The 19185-nt window shown below is 31.4% G+C and overlaps 2 protein-coding genes across 6 annotated transcripts in view; one reads left to right on the top strand and one right to left on the bottom strand.

Annotated features, from left to right (window-relative positions):
- The window catches only part of LOC134207658 (protein tramtrack, beta isoform), a 655620-nt gene that overhangs the window by 509713 nt on the left and 126722 nt on the right, over positions 1-19185 (bottom strand). The gene's annotated exons all lie outside the window — the stretch shown is intronic.
- LOC134207655 (heterogeneous nuclear ribonucleoprotein A1-like) lies at positions 2772-4824 on the top strand. The gene has a single exon (XM_062683423.1). It carries the CDS (start codon positions 2866-2868, stop codon positions 4726-4728), a length of 1863 nt encoding a protein of 620 aa, XP_062539407.1. The 5' UTR covers positions 2772-2865; the 3' UTR covers positions 4729-4824.

The following is a 19185-nucleotide window of genomic DNA, read 5'->3' as shown; positions in this document are numbered from 1 at the left end:
GTGGATTTTTTTCTGGGAATTTCTTTGCGTTTCTACGGGTAATTTTTTGTACTGTCCATAAATAATTCATTGGAAAATCCACGGGAAAATATTTAAAAAGGGAAGGGTCGTTTGATCGACAATCATTCAGCAAATAACCACTTTCCGAGTAACACTTCAAGCTGAAAGTCGTTGAGCCGAATTTCAGTTGGCCAAAATGAGCGTTTGGACGAAACGGTTATTAGATCGGAAACGATTATGTCGAAAATTTCCATTGGTTAAAGCAAAATACAGTCGAACTGGCAAATTGGCTAGAAAAGCCGTTTGCCCTAATTGGTCGTTTGGCCGAAATGGTCGTTTAGCAGAAAGGGCCATTTAACCGAAAATGTCATTTGATGAATGGGTAATGTGGACAAAATGTTGACCCATTTGGTCAAGTAACATTTTCGGCCAAATGGCCTTTCTTCCAAACGACTCTTTCGGTCAAATGCACGAGCAGCACAAGTCAGACAAAAATAGTTGCAGCAACCTGATTGGGACTGAATCTGGTCACAAGTGAGTTGCAATAACCTAGGTGGAATATGTGTGCTACTAACCAAATGACATTTTCGGTCAAATTGTTTTTAATTTATTAGCCAACGGTTAGGTCGTACGATAGTGGAGCATCAACTACGGGCGGTCAATTAAGTGAAGCTGAGCAAAGGAACTGTTCGGTCATATGACATTTTCAGCCGTAAGTCCCTTCCAACCAAACGACATTTTCGGCCGAATAACTATAGGCTAGATGGCCTTCGGTCGAATGGTTTGCAAGGTCAAATAACATGCTTGACCAAACAACTTTCAGTTTTACGGGCATTCAACCAGAAAGTGATTTTTCTGCCAAACGAGAAATTCTTTGGATTTCAACGGGAAATTCTTCGGCAACTTCCACTTCTGCTAAGTTTTTAATTGTTATTGGAAATTGTATGGAATTTTCAAGGAAATCATTGACATTTCCATGAAAATTTTCTGCAGTTTGAACGTGGTTTTGTAGAGATGTCAATCGGGATATTCCATGTGTTGTTTTGTGTGATTATTCGAAATAATGGGCGAACTTTTGAATTTCTGATAGCAAAATTAGTTGTTCCGAACATTTGTCATAAAAGTATTCCTTTATTATACCATCGCAAACCATGGTTTGTGGTTTCACAACGCTCCACTTTCCATTCCAAAAAAAGTTTGAGAAGGATAACTACCGTTGCATCTTTAACTGAAATTATAGAATTGTAGTTCAATAGCAAGAAAGTTTTAATCGGATATGATTTATATTAAGTTTCACAATTGATTCCTCTTTAGAATCATTGCTTGTTTCTCGATGAGATTTCTTGATTGTTTAAAACATTTTATTATTCATAATCATTAATCATACACATATTGTTTCAATATTTAATCATGATCATTAATCATAATCCAATCGTTTTATTCATTGATAATAAAGGCACCTAATTCCATACAAATTTTCCATAAAAATAGGAATTAGAAATTTTCCATAAAAATAGGGAATTGCCAATAAAGATATCAGGGTAGAAGCAATAAATAGTTTTAACATGTCTCTGAATAATAAAAAATTGCATACAAAATTAAGAGTTTTCCCCAAACAAAAATAATTTAGCACTTCAAAATAAAAAAAATTGTAATTGTTAAAGTAGAATTTTCCACCAAATATATTTTAATTTCCATAAATGAAAAACTCTCCACCAATTAATAAATAAAAAGCAATAAAAAAAATAAAATTTTCATAAAAAATACAAAAATGTTATACCCTGATTCCTTCAATAGCAATTTGCTGATTGTTGATGAAAAAATCACTTTATTAGGGGGAGTTTTCATTTCAGTCGATAATAATTTTCAATCATTGTCAAAAAGTAATTTAATCTCTAATCATTATCATCAATCATTCTAAAATTGAATCAATCATCATATCATAGCATTGAATGATTTAATCAAAATGAATTCAATCATTCCTTGGAAGCTTTATTCATTAACACTCTGACACATATATTTGTCACTTTGTAACAATAATTTGTCACTCAATTTGACATGTTGATTAAATGGAAATGACTCATATTAGTGTGTGAACCTTAATTGTGCATTATGTGTATTTATTGACCTGTAGTAAAAAAATGCGATATTTTATTAATGTTCAAAACCGGAGCTCGACATTTGTTTTTGTGATTGTTGCAATGATTTATTTGCAGCTTTTACAGATGACCTGGACCGAAAAAAAATCCTTCGACAAAGAATCTACAGTAAAACAATTTAATTGAACCATGCTTTTATTTGATTTGTGTGTTATAGCATTTCAATTAAAACTCGGGAACAAATTGAAATGGACAAAAACAGAATTTAATCATCTTTTCTGTTGGATTGAACATTATTAGGAATTTAAGAAGCTTTCGATTTTTTGTTTATTAACTCATGTCGATTGCTTAGGTATGTCAGGATTTGATTAAATTGCATCTTACGGGCTTATTAATATTGTTCAGAATCCTACCATTTGAAAATTAATTTGGGATCTCAGAAGGCGCTTCAGTTACAAAACAGGCGGAAGTGTCCCACCCCTTAACTCGAACAGAAAACCATCTTCCTCATGTTCAGGTAAACTTCATTGTCTTTCAACGCTAGAGGTAATCTTTTTAAAAACATGCGTTCAAATGTCTACGCTGCTACCCTTTCATCTAAATCTACCCGCACAGCAAATGAGCCACTCGATATGTACCTATCAGAGTTTAAATTACGTCCGATGTGAATGAATAATTCAGTCGTAGCAGCTTATAGACAGTGTGACTATTATTTAGAAGTAGTTCTTCCGGGACAACAATAAACCACATATTTCAACCAGTGATAATGAGTACTCCAACTAATGATAAGTCAGCCACGGAACAGCAGGTCCCGACTGTCGATGATAAACAGAACACATCAGTTTCGGAGGAAAAGGCACCAGCGACAGAGTCTTCCACGGAAACAAAGCCATCAGCAATGGAAGTGGAATCCTCGCAGACCGACACAAAACCGGAAGTTGCTTCTAGCGACGAGAAGAAACCCGAAGCCGCCTCCAGCGAAGAAACGAAACCCGCAGATGCTAATGCTACAAGCGAGGAATCAAAATCCGCAAAACCAACGGAAAATAAGCGAAAGCAACTGCGAGGCATTGGCGCAAGGAAGCGCTTCAAGTGGCTCCTGGAACAGGGCTACTCACAGGATGAAGCCTTCGAATTGGCTAAAAAGCGGCTGGAGAAGGGAGAACTACTCGACCGGTACCTTGCCGACAAGGGTAGGAAGCCAATGAATCCCAAAGTCATTGATGCCGAGGTTAAAAAGTTGAATCCCGCTGATAAGAAGCTCTACACTTATCTGTTGCAGAGCGGTCATAGCGAAGAAGAAGCCCTTCAGGCGCTCAAAAAGAAGCGAAAAACGACCGCCGCACCCAACCGTCAAGCGAATAGTGGTGGTGGTGCACAGAACAAAATGACCAAATCCACTCCAAACGATTCCTCCGGGATAGTGATGGTAGTCGCTGCCAAGGACTATCCAGCGAAGACCCTCACTAACGCACAATCAAACGAGGTTAAGGCAGCGATCCTGAAGGAAGTGGTCCAGCAAAAGGACTCTGAAACGAAGCCACGGTTTGAGAGTTGCACCCACGTCAAAGCCGGTTATCTGAGGGTCAACTGCAGCGATGGCAACACTCGTCAGTGGCTTCACAAAATCGTCGGAAAACTGACCGTACCGGAAGGCGTTCCGCTGAAGCTACTCTCTGAGAAAAATTTGATCAAAGGTGATGTGTACACAGGCGTCTTTGCCGATAGTAAGAAGGAGGACAACGCAGCAATATTGGAATTCATCAACAGCCAGAACGATGGTCTGGATACGTCGAAGTGGAAGGTCCTGTCTCGTAAAGAAGTTCCCAACAAACAGTCTGTGGAAATGATATTCTCGGTAGACCAGGCGTCAAGCAAAACCATCGCAACATTGGAGAACGAGCTGAATTACAAGTTCAACAAGGTGCAGCTCCGCAAGCAAGTCAATCCTAACAATCCACCCCAGCAAGCAAACAGAAATAACGCCGGTAGAACCGGAGGACGCATGGGACCTCCTCAGCGAAGAATGCAGAATCAAGTCATGCCAAGACAGATGAACTCGATCGTACCAGTTTGGGACAACAACCAGAGGCAGCAGAACAACTTCAATCAATTTTCAAATGGGAATAACTTTGGCAATGGTTTGAATCTATCCAGCAGCAATGGAAACAACGGATTTGGAATGGCCAGCAACCTATTTGGGGGTAACAACTTCTTCGGCAGTTCTTCAAACTCAAACGGAGGATCGAACAATTACGGAAATAACCAACAGTACCGAGGAAACAACTCCTTTGGCAACTCCTCGCGCAACTCTTCCGGCAGAAGCGGTAACAACAGTAGCATGCAGTCGAACACCAGAAATCGCCCGTTCAATTTGTCCGAAAGCCTGTACGATCAACTGAAACTCATCGGCAACAGTGTTGGCAATGGCAATGGAGGGGCAAACTACGGATCGCCACAGCGACGCAATGCGGGCGGTAGTGGGCAAATGCGCCGAACTGGAGGTGGAGGCAATAATAATAGTTCCCAGGGTGGTCGTAATAGCGGAGGCAATTCGAATTCTTTCAATCGAGGCAATGTCATGGGAAAGCGGAACTTTTTTACAACTACCAGGACAGGATTCTTCTGAGGAAGATCCGGCACTCGTAAACCTGCAAACATAAAAATGTAATATTCATTAACAGCAATTGAAATACAAATAAAACTTAACAAATTGAAAACAAAATCTTATCAAAATTTAATTGAAAACGAATCCGAACAAATTCCATTCTATCAAATCAAAATCAAATCAAAATCAAATCAAATCAAAATCAAATCAAAATCAAATCAAAATCAAATCAAAATCAAAATCAAATCAAAATCAAATCAAAATCAAATCAAATCAAAATCAAATCAAAATCAAATCAAAATCAAATCAAAATCAAATCAAAATCAAATCAAAATCAAATCAAAATCAAATCAAAATCAAATCAAAATCAAATCAAAATCAAATCAAAATCAAATCAAAATCAAATCAAAATCAAATCAAAATCAAATCAAAATCAAATCAAAATCAAATCAAAATCAAATCAAAATCAAATCAAAATCAAATCAAAATCAAATCAAAATCAAATCAAAATCAAATCAAAATCAAATCAAAATCAAATCAAAATCAAATCAAAATCAAATCAAAATCAAATCAAAATCAAATCAAAATCAAATCAAAATCAAATCAAAATCCAAATCCAATCCAAATCCAAGTTGAATCCAAATCAAAGTTGAATCCAAATCAAAATCAAATCCAAATCAAATCAAATCAAATCAAAATCAAATCAAAATCAAATCAAAATCAAATCAAATCAAAATCAAATCAAAATCAAATCAAAATCAAATCAAATCGAATCAAATCAAAATCAAATCAAAATCAAATCAAAATCAAATCAAAATCAAATCAAAATCAAATCAAAATCAAATCAAAATCAAATCAAAATCAAATCAAAATCAAATCAAAATCAAATCAAAATCAAATCAAAATCAAATCAAAATCAAATCAAAATCAAATCAAAATCAAATCAAATCAAAATCAAATCAAAATCAAATCAAAATCAAATCAAAATCAAATCAAAATCAAATCAAAATCAAATCAAATCAAATCAAAATCAAATCAAAATCAAATCAAAATCAAATCAAAATCAAATCAAAATCAAATCAAAATCAAATCAAAATCAAATCAAAATCAAATCAAAATCAAATCAAAATCAAATCAAAATCAAATCAAAATCAAATCAAAATCAAATCAAAATCAAATCAAAATCAAATCAAAATCAAATCAAAATCAAATCAAAATCAAATCAAAATCAAATCAAAATCAAATCAAAATCAAATCAAAATCAAATCAAAATCAAATCAAAATCAAATCAAAATCAAATCAAAATCAAATCAAATCAAATCAAAATCAAATCAAAATCAAATCAAAATCAAATCAAAATCAAATCAAAATCAAATCAAAATCAAATCAAAATCAAATCAAAATCAAATCAAAATCAAATCAAAATCAAATCAAAATCAAATCAAAATCAAATCAAAATCAAATCAAAATCAAATCAAAATCAAATCAAAAATCAAATCAAAATCAAATCAAAATCAAATCAGAGTCAAATCAAAATCAAATCAAAATCAAATCAAAATCAAATCAAAATCAAATCAAAATCAAATCAAAATCAAATCAAAATCAAATCAAAATCAAATCAAAATCAAATCAAAATCAAATCAAAATCAAATCAAAATCAAATCAAAATCAAATCAAAATCAAATCAAAATCAAATCAAAATCAAATCAAAATCAAATCAAAATCAAATCAAAATCAAATCAAAATCAAATCAAATCAAAATCAAATCAAAATCAAATCAAAATCAAATCAAAATCAAATCAAAATCAAATCAAAATCAAATCAAAATCAAATCAAAATCAAATCAAAATCAAATCAAAATCAAAATCAAATCAAATCAAAATCAAATCAAAATCAAATCAAAATCAAATCAAAATCAAATCAATATCAAATCAAAATCGAATACAAATCAAATCAAAATCAAATCAAAATCAAATCAAAATCAAATCAAAATCAAATCAAAATCAAATCAAAATCAAATCAAAATCAAATCAAAATCAAATCAAAATCAAATCAAAATCAAATCAAAATCAAATCAAAATCAAATCAAAATCAAATCAAAATCAAATCAAAATCAAATCAAAATCAAATCAAAATCAAATCAAAATCAAATCAAAATCAAATCAAAATCAAATCAAAATCAAATCAAAATCAAATCAAAATCAAATCAAAATCAAATCAAAATCAAATCAAAATCAAATCAAAATCAAATCAAAATCAAATCAAAATCAAATCAAAATCAAATCAAAATCACATCAAAAAACAATAAAAATCAAATCAAAATCAAATCAAAATCAAATCAAAATCAAATCAAAATCAAATCAAAATCAAATCAAAATCAAATCAAAATCAAATCAAAATCAAATCAAAATCAAATCAAAATCAAATCAAAATCAAATCAAAATCAAATCAAAATCAAATCAAAATCAAATCAAAATCAAATCAAAATCAAATCAAAATCAAATCAAAATCAAATCAAAATCAAATCAAAATCAAATCAAAATCAAATCAAAATCAAATCAAAATCAAATCAAAATCAAATCAAAATCAAATCAAAATCAAATCAAAATCAAATCAAAATCAAATCAAAATCAAATCAAAATTAAATCAAAATCAAATCAAAATCAAATCAAAATCAAATCAAAATCAAATCAAAATCAAATCAAATCAAAATCAAATCAAAATCAAATCAAAATCAAATCAAAATCAAATCAAAATCAAATCAAAATCAAATCAAAATCAAATCAAAATCAAATCAAAATCAAATCAAAATCAAATCAAAATCAAATCAAAATCAAATCAAAATCAAATCAAAATCAAATCAAAATCAAATCAAAATCAAATCAAAATCAAATCAAAATCAAATCAAAATCAAATCAAAATCAAATCAAAATCAAATCAAAATCAAATCAAAATCAAATCAAATCAAATCAAAATCAAATCAAAATCAAATCAAAATCAAATCAAAATCAAATCAAAATCAAATCAAAATCAAATCAAAATCAAATCAAAATCAAATCAAAATCAAATCAAATCAAATCAAAATCAAATCAAAATCAAATCAAAATCAAATCAAAATCAAATCAAAATCAAATCAAAATCAAATCAAAATCAAATCAAATCAAAATCAAATCAAATCAAATCAAATCAAAATCAAATCAAAATCAAATCAAAATCAAATCAAAATCAAATCAAAATCAAATCAAAATCAAATCAAAATCAAATCAAAATCAAATCAAAATCAAATCAAAATCAAATCAAAATCAAATCAAATCAAATCAAAATCAAATCAAATCAAATCAAAATCAAATCAAAATCAAATCAAAATCAAATCAAAATCAAATCAAAATCAAATCAAAATCAAATCAAAATCAAATCAAAATCAAATCAAAATCAAATCAAAATCAAATCAAAATCAAAACCATATAAAATCGAGAAAAATTTCTATTCAAATAAATTCCCAAAGTTTAATCAAAACCAAACGAAATCGAAAAAAAATTATATTAAAATTATTTCCAATACAAATCTTAATCAATGTGAAATCAAATCCAAATCAAATCACGGTCAAAAACTAATTCAAATCAAATCTAAATTGAATCTCAATTAAATTTAAAAAAAATCTAAATTCTATTCAAATCAAATTCAAATCGATTCCACATCAAAACCAAATAATTTCCAATTCAAATGCAAGCCAAATTCAAACAAATCACGATCAAATACAAATTCATTATAAATCAAATCCAAAAAAATTGAAGTCCAATCCAAACCGAATCCAAATCAAATCAAAATCTAATTCAAACCAAATCCAAATTAAATTGGGATCAAATCCAAATCAAAATCAAATCATTTTTAAAACAAATCCCAACAAAATTCAAATAGAATTAAAATTAATCATGATCAAATATAGAACCATTAAAAGTTCAAACAAAATCGAATCAAAATCAGAACTAAATCAAATCAAAATCAAAATTAAGTCAAATTCAAATCATATCCAAATCAAACCCAAATTGAATCCGAATGAGATTCAAAAAGAATCAAAATCCAATCCAATTTGAATCTACAACAAATAGAAATCAAATCCAAATGGAACTCAAATCATTCTTCTTCTTCTTCTTCTTCTTATTGGCATTACATCCCCCACTGGGACAGAGCCGCCTCGCAGCTTAGTGTTCATTAAGCACTTCCACAGTTATTAACTGCGAGGTTTCTAAGCCAGGTTACCATTTTTGCATTCGTATATCACGAGGCTAGCACGATGATACTTTTATGCCCAGCGAAGTCGAGACAATTTCCAATCCGAAAATTGCCTAGACCGGCACCGGGAATCGAACCCAGCCACCCTCAGCATGGTCTTGCTTTGTAGCCGCGCGTCTTACCGCACGGCTAGGGAGGGCCGAACTCAAATCCAAATCTAATCCAAATGAAATTCAGATGGGATCAAATTCTGAATTTAATCCGATTGAAATCGAAATCAGATGGATCATATCCAAACCCAAACAATTAGAATCAAATCAAAATCAAATCACGATCAAGACCAAATCATAGCAAAATCCAAATCAAATTCAAATCGAATGCAAATGAAATTTAAATATGTAGAATCTAAATCCAATACAAATCAAATCGAGATCAATTCCAAATCAAAATCAAATCATTTCCAAATTAAATCCAAGCCAAATTTAAACGAAATCAACTTCAAATTACGATCACAAACAAAGCCATTACAAATGAAATCCAAAACAAATCGAAGTCAAATCCAAATCAAATCCAAATCGAATCCAAATCGAAAACGTATGAATTTCCAATAGAAACAAAATCCAATTTAAATTAAATCTAAATCAATTCAAATTCAAATCTTGAACAAAATCAAATCATCTTAACATCAAATCCAAATCCAAGCCAAATAACGATCGAATACAAATCCAATCCAAATTAAATTTAAATCAAATTTAAGTCAAACCCAAATCAAATCCAAATTCAAATATAATCAAAATTCATTTTAAATCAGTTCGAAACCAAATCCAAAACAAATAAATGTCAAATCCGACTTAAATATAAATCAAATGCAAATCATTCAAAAATAAAATCTAAACCGAACTCAAATCAAATTCTAATCAAATCAAATCCAAATCCAAACTAAACTCAAATCAAAACAAACTAAAAGCAAATCCAAATCAAATCACAATCAAATACAAATTCAATCCAAATCTAATCCAAATCGAAAAATCAAATTCAAATCAAATATAAATCCGAACCAACTCAAAATCCAATCCGAATCATATCCAAATAAAATCCAAATTAAATGCAAATCAAATCCAAATCTAATTCAAATCAAAACTAAATAATTTCCAATTCAAATCTAATCCAAATTCAAATCAAATCACGATCAAATTCATATCAAATCCAAGTCAAATCAAAATCAAATCCAAAATTAGATTTCAGCATACTGCTTTCCACTTTTAGGGTTATATGATATGACTTAAAAAGTATCTCTTTGATTTGGTACTTTATACGAGGCTCGGTCCATTTGCAACAGAACCATCGAACCATTGAAGCAATAACGCCGACAGTTGCAGCCTAAAAGCAAATTTTCCTGGAATCGTGGAAAGGTTTGCGCCGGAACCGGATATCATCGACCCGTTCCAAAGCTCTGCAATAATGCTTTCTATTTATACATTTTCGGGATTTCCACAAAATGGCTCACTTGCCAGAAAGGAATTTCCATCACCCCATATGTCTGCTTCCTATCATCGGTAGTGCACGGTAATTGCTGTCCACAGCAACGGTTGGCCGGCAGCCCGAGAAATCTGTTACGCAATCTCGCCTCTTCGCTAGAAAGCGCGGTTGCTGCTACACCTAAAATCGCAATTTGCATAGCGATGCACCGTTTTCCCCCTTCTGCACAACAACGGGAGCGCATCACACAAAGATCGGTCCGTACATCATCGTGTGTCGTGTCATGACTAAAGTCGCGGATTCGCACATGATCTTCGAGCAAACAACGCGCAAATTCGCGCTACTTGGTACCAGGCCAAGAATTCATATGCGCACACGCCTAATTCTGGCTGGATGCCGACCCACACCCGGCACTGACTGCGCGAGGGGATGCGGGGACAAAGTACGGTGCGTTTGCGAAAATGGTCACCCTACGCAGGCAGCCCCGACCCGACCGAGGAGCGCAGCGACCGCATCTAATTGTCAATGTCAGTGTCAAGTACACACGATCTGAACGACGACGACGCAGAAAAGGCCACAACCACCAAAGTGATGAATGCATTCGTTAGGATAGGGTTGGTGGTCGTTAGAATTTGTTAACAGCAGACACACATGCGGTGACAGCGCGGTGCGGCGCTCTGAGTCTCTCGCTATGCACATATGCACTAAGTCGGTGGCGTTCGGTGGTTGCACAATTACACTTTTAGTATCACCAACCACCATCACCATCAACGACGACAGTCGGTGGCAGAGAACATGAGCATTTTGAGTGTGGAAATGTGTGCAGTGCGAATTGAATTCGTTCAACTGCACTCGCGCAATCGCACTGCCACTGCGTTCGGTGGTGGTCGTCGCCGTTGCAGTCAGTTGATTTGTTCCGATCTCGCATCGTCGAGCCGCCACGAGCAGCGCATGCTTGCCATACTACTTGCGGGACCGATTCTGGATGTTGCGAAATCGCAGGAACGAATTCAAAATATGGGAATAGCGCACCGAGTAACTGAGCTCTGTCGTGTCGGTTTGGTCTATGATTAGATGATGTATGTTTCTGTTCGCGCTCTGCTACATTGGAACTGAACTAAAGGGACAGCGCATGGGTGGTGATAAACTGTGCCGTCGAATTTCCTAGAAGTTGCACTAGTTGACAAGTTTTGATTAAATGGAGTCAAAATAATCCAACCAGTCATCGGTTTGACGCCGTTGGCTTCACTACTGTCTTGCTGGGCATAGATTGCAAGCTTACTATAGTCTGACAAACATAGCTCATCTGTTTTACCTGGATTCAGCGATAACACTAAGAACAATTCCGGATCGCATTTATGATCAAGGAGACTTAAACGTCATATGCTGCTTGTTGTGTATTTTGCCAAGGAGAAATCAAAAATTGAACGATACTGAATAATCGAACAATTACAATACCCCTTCAAAGCTTGAACGATAGGAAAATCATATATGTTGCATTCGCTTGTATGTGGTGAAGGAAAACATTTGTCATATTTTTTCTGATTTCTTTGATAAGCAGCATGTGCTTTATTCGTGTGCTCCGCACGTAATTTACTTATTTTATCCGAGAATCGTTTGCTGTTTGTTGCTCATAAACTTTTATTCAAATCTGTTTCCGTCAACATTCCTCCAAAGTGAGCCAACTTTACTTCCTACTCAGAATCGCCGATCCTAACCTTAACCTTAATGGCCTAACCTTAATGTTGACAAAACATCACTTTGATACATTCTTCTACTTCTAGGATTTTGGCGAGCTTATTGCTCATTGGTACGTGCTCATAACTGACTCTCATCTGAGAGTCCTGGAAGCACTTCCAAAGTTATTAATTGAAGGCTTTTGGTTCCAAACAAGTGCAAGAACAATTTCAACTCGAAATATTCTCTCGACCGGAGCGGGAATAGAGCCCGCTTCTTCAGGCTTGGTAATGCGTGCCTTTATGGAATCAGGTTAGGGTTTTGGAACATGACTGAAGTTGGATTTGATTTGGATTTGATTTGGATTTGATTTTGATTTGATTTGGATTTGATTTGGATTTGATTTGGATTTTATTTGGATTTGATTTGGATTTGATTTGGATTTGATTTGCATTTGATTTGGATTTGATTTGGATTTGATTTGGATTTGATTTGGATTAGATTTGTATTTGATTTGAATTTGAATTGGATTTGATTTGGCTTTGATTTGGATTTTTTAAAATATTATTTGAATTCGATTTGGATTGGATTTGGCTTGGCTATAACCTGAATTTGATTTGGATTTAATTTGGATTTGATTTTGATTTGATTTGGATTTGATTTGGATTTGATTTGGATTTGATTTGGATTTTATTTGCATTTGAATTAGATTTCATTTGGATTTGATTTGGATTTGATTCGAATTTAATTTGGATTTGATTTAAATATGAGTTGTATTCGAATTTAAATTCGATCTGGATTGGATTTGGCTTGGCTATGACCTGAATTTGATTTGGATTTGATTTGATTTGGTTTTGATTGAGATTTGACTTGGATTTGATTTGGAATGGATTCAGATTCGATTTGGTTTTGTTTGGTATTTGATTTGGATTTGATATTGATTTGATTTGGATTTGATTTGGATTTGGATTTGATTTGGATTGGATTTGGATTTGATTTGGATTTGATTTGGATTTGATTTGGATTTGATTTGGATTTGATTTGGATTTGATTTGGATTTGATTTGTATTTGGATTTGACTTGGATATGATTTGGATTTGATTTGGAATGGATTTTGATTTGATTTGAATTTTATTTGAATATGATTTGGATATGATTTGAATTGAATTTCGATTTGATTTGGATTTGATTGGGATTTGATTTGGATATGATTTGGGTTTGATTTGGATTTGATTTGGTTTTGATTGAGATTTGACTAGGATTTGGATTTGTTCTGTATTTGGATTTGACTTGGATATGATTTTGATTTGATTTGGAATGGATTTTGATTTGATTTGATATGAATTGGATTTGGATTTAATTTGATTTGGATTTGATTTGGATTTGATTTGGATTTGATATGATTGATTTGATTTAATTTTGTTTGGGATTTGATTTGGATTTGATTTTGATTTGATTTGGATTTGATTCGGATTCGATTTTGATTTGGATTTGGATTTAATTTGGATTTGATTTGGATTTGATTTGGATTTGGATTTGGATTTGGATTTGATTTGGATTTGATTTGGATTTGATTCGGATTTAATTTGGATTTATTTGGATTTTATTTGGGTTTGATTTGGATTTGGTTTGGATTTGATTTGGATTTAGTATGATTTGATTCGATTTGGTTTCAATTGGGATTTGATTTGGTTTTGATTTGGGCTCGATTTGGATTTAATTTGGATTTGATTTAAATGTGATTTGTATTTGGATTTGAATTCGATTTGGATTGGATTTGGATTGGATCGAAGTCGAGTCAAGTACGAGACACTACAGGCGGCCTTACTGTTGAGGTCGAAATACTTATCTGACAAGATACAATTAAGTGGTGGAATTCAATGGGATTTTACAAACTCGTCTATGACAAATGATTTGATTTGATTTGGTTTTAATTGAGATTTATTTTGGATTTGATTTAAATATGATTTGTATTCGGATTTGAATTCGATTTGGATTTCGATTGGATTTAATCAGAATTTGATTTTGATTTGATTTTGATTTGATTTTGATTTGATTTTGATTTGATTTTGATTTGATTTTGATTTGATTTTGATTTGATTTTGATTTGATTTTGATTTGATTTTGATTTGATTTTGATTTGATTTTGATTTGATTTTGATTTGATTTTGATTTGATTTTGATTTGATTTTGATTTGATTTTGATTTGATTTTGATTTGATTTTGATTTGATTTTGATTTGATTTTGATTTGATTTTGATTTGATTTTGATTTGATTTTGATTTGATTTTGATTTGATTTTGATTTGATTTTGATTTGATTTTGATTTGATTTTGATTTGATTTTGATTTGATTTTGATTTGATTTTGATTTGATTTTGATTTGATTTTGATTTGATTTTGATTTGATTTTGATTTGATTTTGATTTGATTTTGATTTGATTTTGATTTGATTTTGATTTGATTTTGATTTGATTTTGATTTGATTTTGATTTGATTTTGATTTGATTTTGATTTGATTTTGATTTGATTTTGATTTGATTTTGATTTGATTTTGATTTGATTTTGATTTGATTTTGATTTGATTTTGATTTGATTTTGATTTGATTTTGATTTGATTTTGATTTGATTTTGATTTGATTTTGATTTGATTTTGATTTGATTTTGATTTGATTTGATTTGATTTTGATTTGATTTTGATTTGATTTTGATTTGATTTTGATTTGATTTTGATTTGATTTTGATTTGATTTTGATTTGATTTTGATTTGATTTTGATTTGATTTTGATTTGATTTTGATTTGATTTTGATTTGATTTTGATTTGATTTTGATTTGATTTTGATTTGATTTTGATTTGATTTTGATTTGATTTTGATTTGATTTTGATTTGATTTTGATTTGATTTTGATTTGATTTTGATTTGATTTTGATTTGATTTTGGTTTGATTTTGATTTGATTTTGATTTGATTTTGATTTGATTTTGATTTGATTTTGATTTGATTTTGATTTGATTTTGATTTGATTTTGATTTGATTTTGATTTGATTTTGATTTGATTTTGATTTGATTTTGATTTGATTTTGATTTGATTTTGATTTGATTTTGATTTGATTTTGATTTGATTTTGATTTGATTTTGATTTGATTTTGATTTGATTTTGATTTGATTTTGATTTGATTTTGATTTGATTTTGATTTGATTTTGATTTGATTTTGATTTGATTTTGATTTGATTTTGATTTGATTTTGATTTGATTTTGATTTGATTTGATTTGATTTGATTTTGATTTGATTTTGATTTGATTTTGATTTGATTTTGATTTGATTTTGATTTGATTTTGATTTGATTTTGATTTGATTTTGATTTGATTTTGATTTGATTTTGATTTGATTTTGATTTGATTTTGATTTGATTTTGATTTGATTTTGATTTGATTTTGATTTGATTTTGATTTGATTTTGATTTGATTTTGATTTGATTTTGATTTGATTTTGATTTGATTTTGATTTGATTTTGATTTGATTTTGATTTGATTTTGATTTGATTTGATTTGATTTTGATTTGATTTTGATTTGATTTTGATTTGATTTTGATTTGATTTTGATTTGATTTTGATTTGATTTTGATTTGATTTTGATTTGATTTTGATTTGATTTTGATTTGATTTGATTTGATTTGATTTTGATTTGATTTGATTTGATTTTGATTTGATTTTGATTTGATTTTGATTTGATTTTGATTTGATTTTGATTTGATTTTGTATTTGATTTGGATTGGATTTGGATTGGATTTGGATTGGATTTGGATTGGATTTGGATTGGATTTGGATTGGATTTTGATTTGATTTTGATTTGATTTTGATTTGATTTTGATTTGATTTTGATTTGATTTTGATTTGATTTTGATTTGATTTTGATTTGATTTTGATTTGATTTTGATTTGATTTTGATTTGATTTTGATTTGATTTTGATTTGATTTTGATTTGATTTTGATTTGATTTTGATTTGATTTTGATTTGATTTTGATTTGATTTTGATTTGATTTGATTTGATTTTGATTTGATTTTGATTTGATTTTGATTTGATTTTGATTTGATTTTGATTTGATTTTGATTTGATTTTGATTTGATTTTGATTTGATTTTGATTTGATTTTAAATTTTTTTTAATTTGATTTTGATTTGAATTGGATTTGATTTGGAATTTATTTGGAATCAAGTTTAATTTGGATTTGATTTGAAATTTATTTAAATATGATTTGGATGTGATTTGGTTTGGATTTAATTTGGATTTGAATTGGATTTGGATTTGATTTGGATTTAATTTGGATTTGATTTGAATTTGATTTGGATTTGATTTGGATTTGATTTGAATTTGATTTGGATTTGATTTTAATTTGATTTGGATATGATTTGGATTTGATTTGGTTTTGTCTGGGATTTGATTTGGATTTGATGTAATTTGAATTGGTTTTGATCTGGTTTTAATTTGGATTTGTATTGGATTTATTTTTGGTTTGCATTGGATTTGATTTGAGTTTGATTTGATTTTGATTCGATTTTGATTTTGATTTGGATTTGGATTTGATTTGGATTTTTTCGATTTGGATTTGGATTTGATTTTAAATTTATTTTAATTTGATTTGGATTTAATTTTGATTTGAATTGGATTTGATTTGGATTCGATTTGGATTTGGATTTGATTTGGATTTGATTTGGAATTTATTTAAATATGATTTGGTTATGATTTGATTTGGATTTAGTTTGGATTTGAATGGATTTGGATTTGATTGGGATTTAATTTGGATTTGATTTGAATTTGATTTGGATTTGATTTGGATTTGATTTGGATTTGATTTTAATTTGATTTGGATTTGATTTGCATTTGATTTGGATTTGATTTGGTTTTGTCTGGGATTTGATTTGGATTTGATGTAATTTGAATTGGTTATGATCTGGTTTTAATTTGGATTTGTATTGGATTTGTTTTTGGTTTGCATTGGATTTGATTTGAGTTTGATTTGATGGGGAAGGGTCATTTGGCCGAAAGCCATTTAGCTGAATGGGTCATTTGGCCGAAAGAGTCGTTTGGCCGAAAGGATCATTTGAGCGAAAGGATCGTTTGGCCGAAAGGGTCGTTTGGCCGAAAGGGTCATTTGACCGAAAGGGTCGTTTGACCGAAAGGGCCGTTTGACCCAAAGGGCCGTTTGGCCGAAAGGGTCATTTGACCGAAAGGGTCGTTTGACCGAAAGAGTCGTTTTGGCGAAAGGGTCGTTTGGGCGTGAGGATCATTTGGCCGAAAGGGTCGTTTGGCCGAAAGGGTCATTTGACCGAAAGTGTCGTTTGGTCGAAAGGGTCGTTTGGCCGAAAGAGTCATTCAGCCGAAATGGTCGTTTGGCCGAAAGGGTCATTCAGCCGAAAGGGTCATTTGTCCGAAAGGGTCATTTGGCCAAAAGGGTCATTAGGACGAAAGGGCCATTAGGCTGAATAGTTCATTTGATAAATGAGAAATTAGGAATGAGAAGAGAGACGTCTCACTTCTCACTCTTCATTTTGCTCTTCTAACTGTTAAAAAAGAGAAGTGCGAAGTGAGCAGTAAGAGGCCTCACTACTCACTTTGCCCTTTTCACTTTTTACAGCGAGAAGTTATAAATTAGGAGTGAGAAGAAAGACGTCTCATTTATCACTCTTCATTCTTCCCTTCTCACTGTCAAAAGTGAAAAGAGAGAAATGAGGAGTGAGAAGAGATACATCTCATTTCTCACTACCCATTTCTCACTTCTCGCTGTGAAAAGTGAGCAGTGCGAAGTGGGTAGTGATACGTCTCACTTCTGATTTCGCGCTTCTCTCTTTTTACATTGAGAAGAGAAAAATGAAGAGTGAAACCTCTGACCTTTTCGGTCAAATGACCCTTTCGGCCTAATGACCCTTTCGGCCAAATGATCCTTTCGGCCAAATGACCCTTTCGACAAAATGACCCTTTCGGCCAAATGACCCATTCGGCCAAACGACCCTTCCATCCAAACGACCCTTTCATCCAAATGACCCTTTCGCCCAAATGACCCTTTCGGCCAAATGACCCATTCGGCCAAACGACCCTTTCGGTCAAACGACCCTTTCGGCCAAATGACCCTTTCGGCTAAACGACCCTTTCGGCTAAATGATCCTTTCGGCCAGATGGGTTTCGACCTAGTGGCATTCGGTCAAATGGCTTTCGGCCGAATGGGTTTCGGCCAAATGATCCTTCCCCTGATTTTAATATGATTTGTATTTGATTTGGATTTGATTCGAGATATGATTTGAATTGGATTTGGATTTGATATGTGTTTAATTGGATTTGATTTGGGTTTGATTTCATTTTGATTTGATAATAAAGCGGTTAGGGTTTGGGTTCGATTTGATTTGGATTTGTTTTTTATTTCGTTTGATTATCATTTGAACATGACTTGAATTCGGTTTGGACTTCATTTGATAAAAATGTTTGGATTTGATTCGAGTTTGATTTGGGAATGATTTGGATTTGATGAGGATTTCATTTATATTTGCTTTCGATTTGGATTTAATTTGGATTGTATTAAGAATAGATTAGAAAATATTTGGTTTCAAGGTGGTTTTGATGATGGTTTGGATTTGGGTAAGATTTGGATTTGATTTGAATTTGACTTCATTTAAATTGGATTTGGATTTGTTTTGTATTTTATGTGAATTTTTTTTGGTTTTGATTTGACTTTGATTTTGATTTGTTATGGATTGGATTTGGGTGTGATTTTGTTTTGATGAGGTTGATTTGTTTTTTTTTATTTGGATTTGACTTAGATTTGATTAGCATTTGATTCAAATTTGATTAGGTTTTTATTACGATTCGATTTGAATTTGGCTTTTATAAGGATTTGATTTGTTTTTGATGTAGTTTTAGTTTGGTTTGAATTTGGATTTTATTTGGTTTTGATGTGGTTTGGATTTCGTTCGGAATTAAATTTGATTTGGATTCAATTTTGTTTAGATTAGGATTATACTCAGTTGAATTTATTTACGATTTTATTTGGATTTGAATAAACATTTGGTTTCAATTTGGATTGGTTTAGAAACTT

Source organism: Armigeres subalbatus, chromosome 1 (assembly GCF_024139115.2).
Source record: "Armigeres subalbatus isolate Guangzhou_Male chromosome 1, GZ_Asu_2, whole genome shotgun sequence".
NCBI lineage: Eukaryota > Metazoa > Arthropoda > Insecta > Diptera > Culicidae > Armigeres > Armigeres subalbatus.
Note: the sequence above shows the minus strand (reverse complement) of the source record. Positions and strands in the feature narration are given on the sequence as shown.

What these genes read in the sequence shown, in the direction of transcription:
- LOC134207655 (XM_062683423.1), top strand. Translation starts at nt 2,866, where the DNA reads ATGAGTACTCCAACTAATGATAAGTCAGCCACGGAACAGCAGGTCCCG.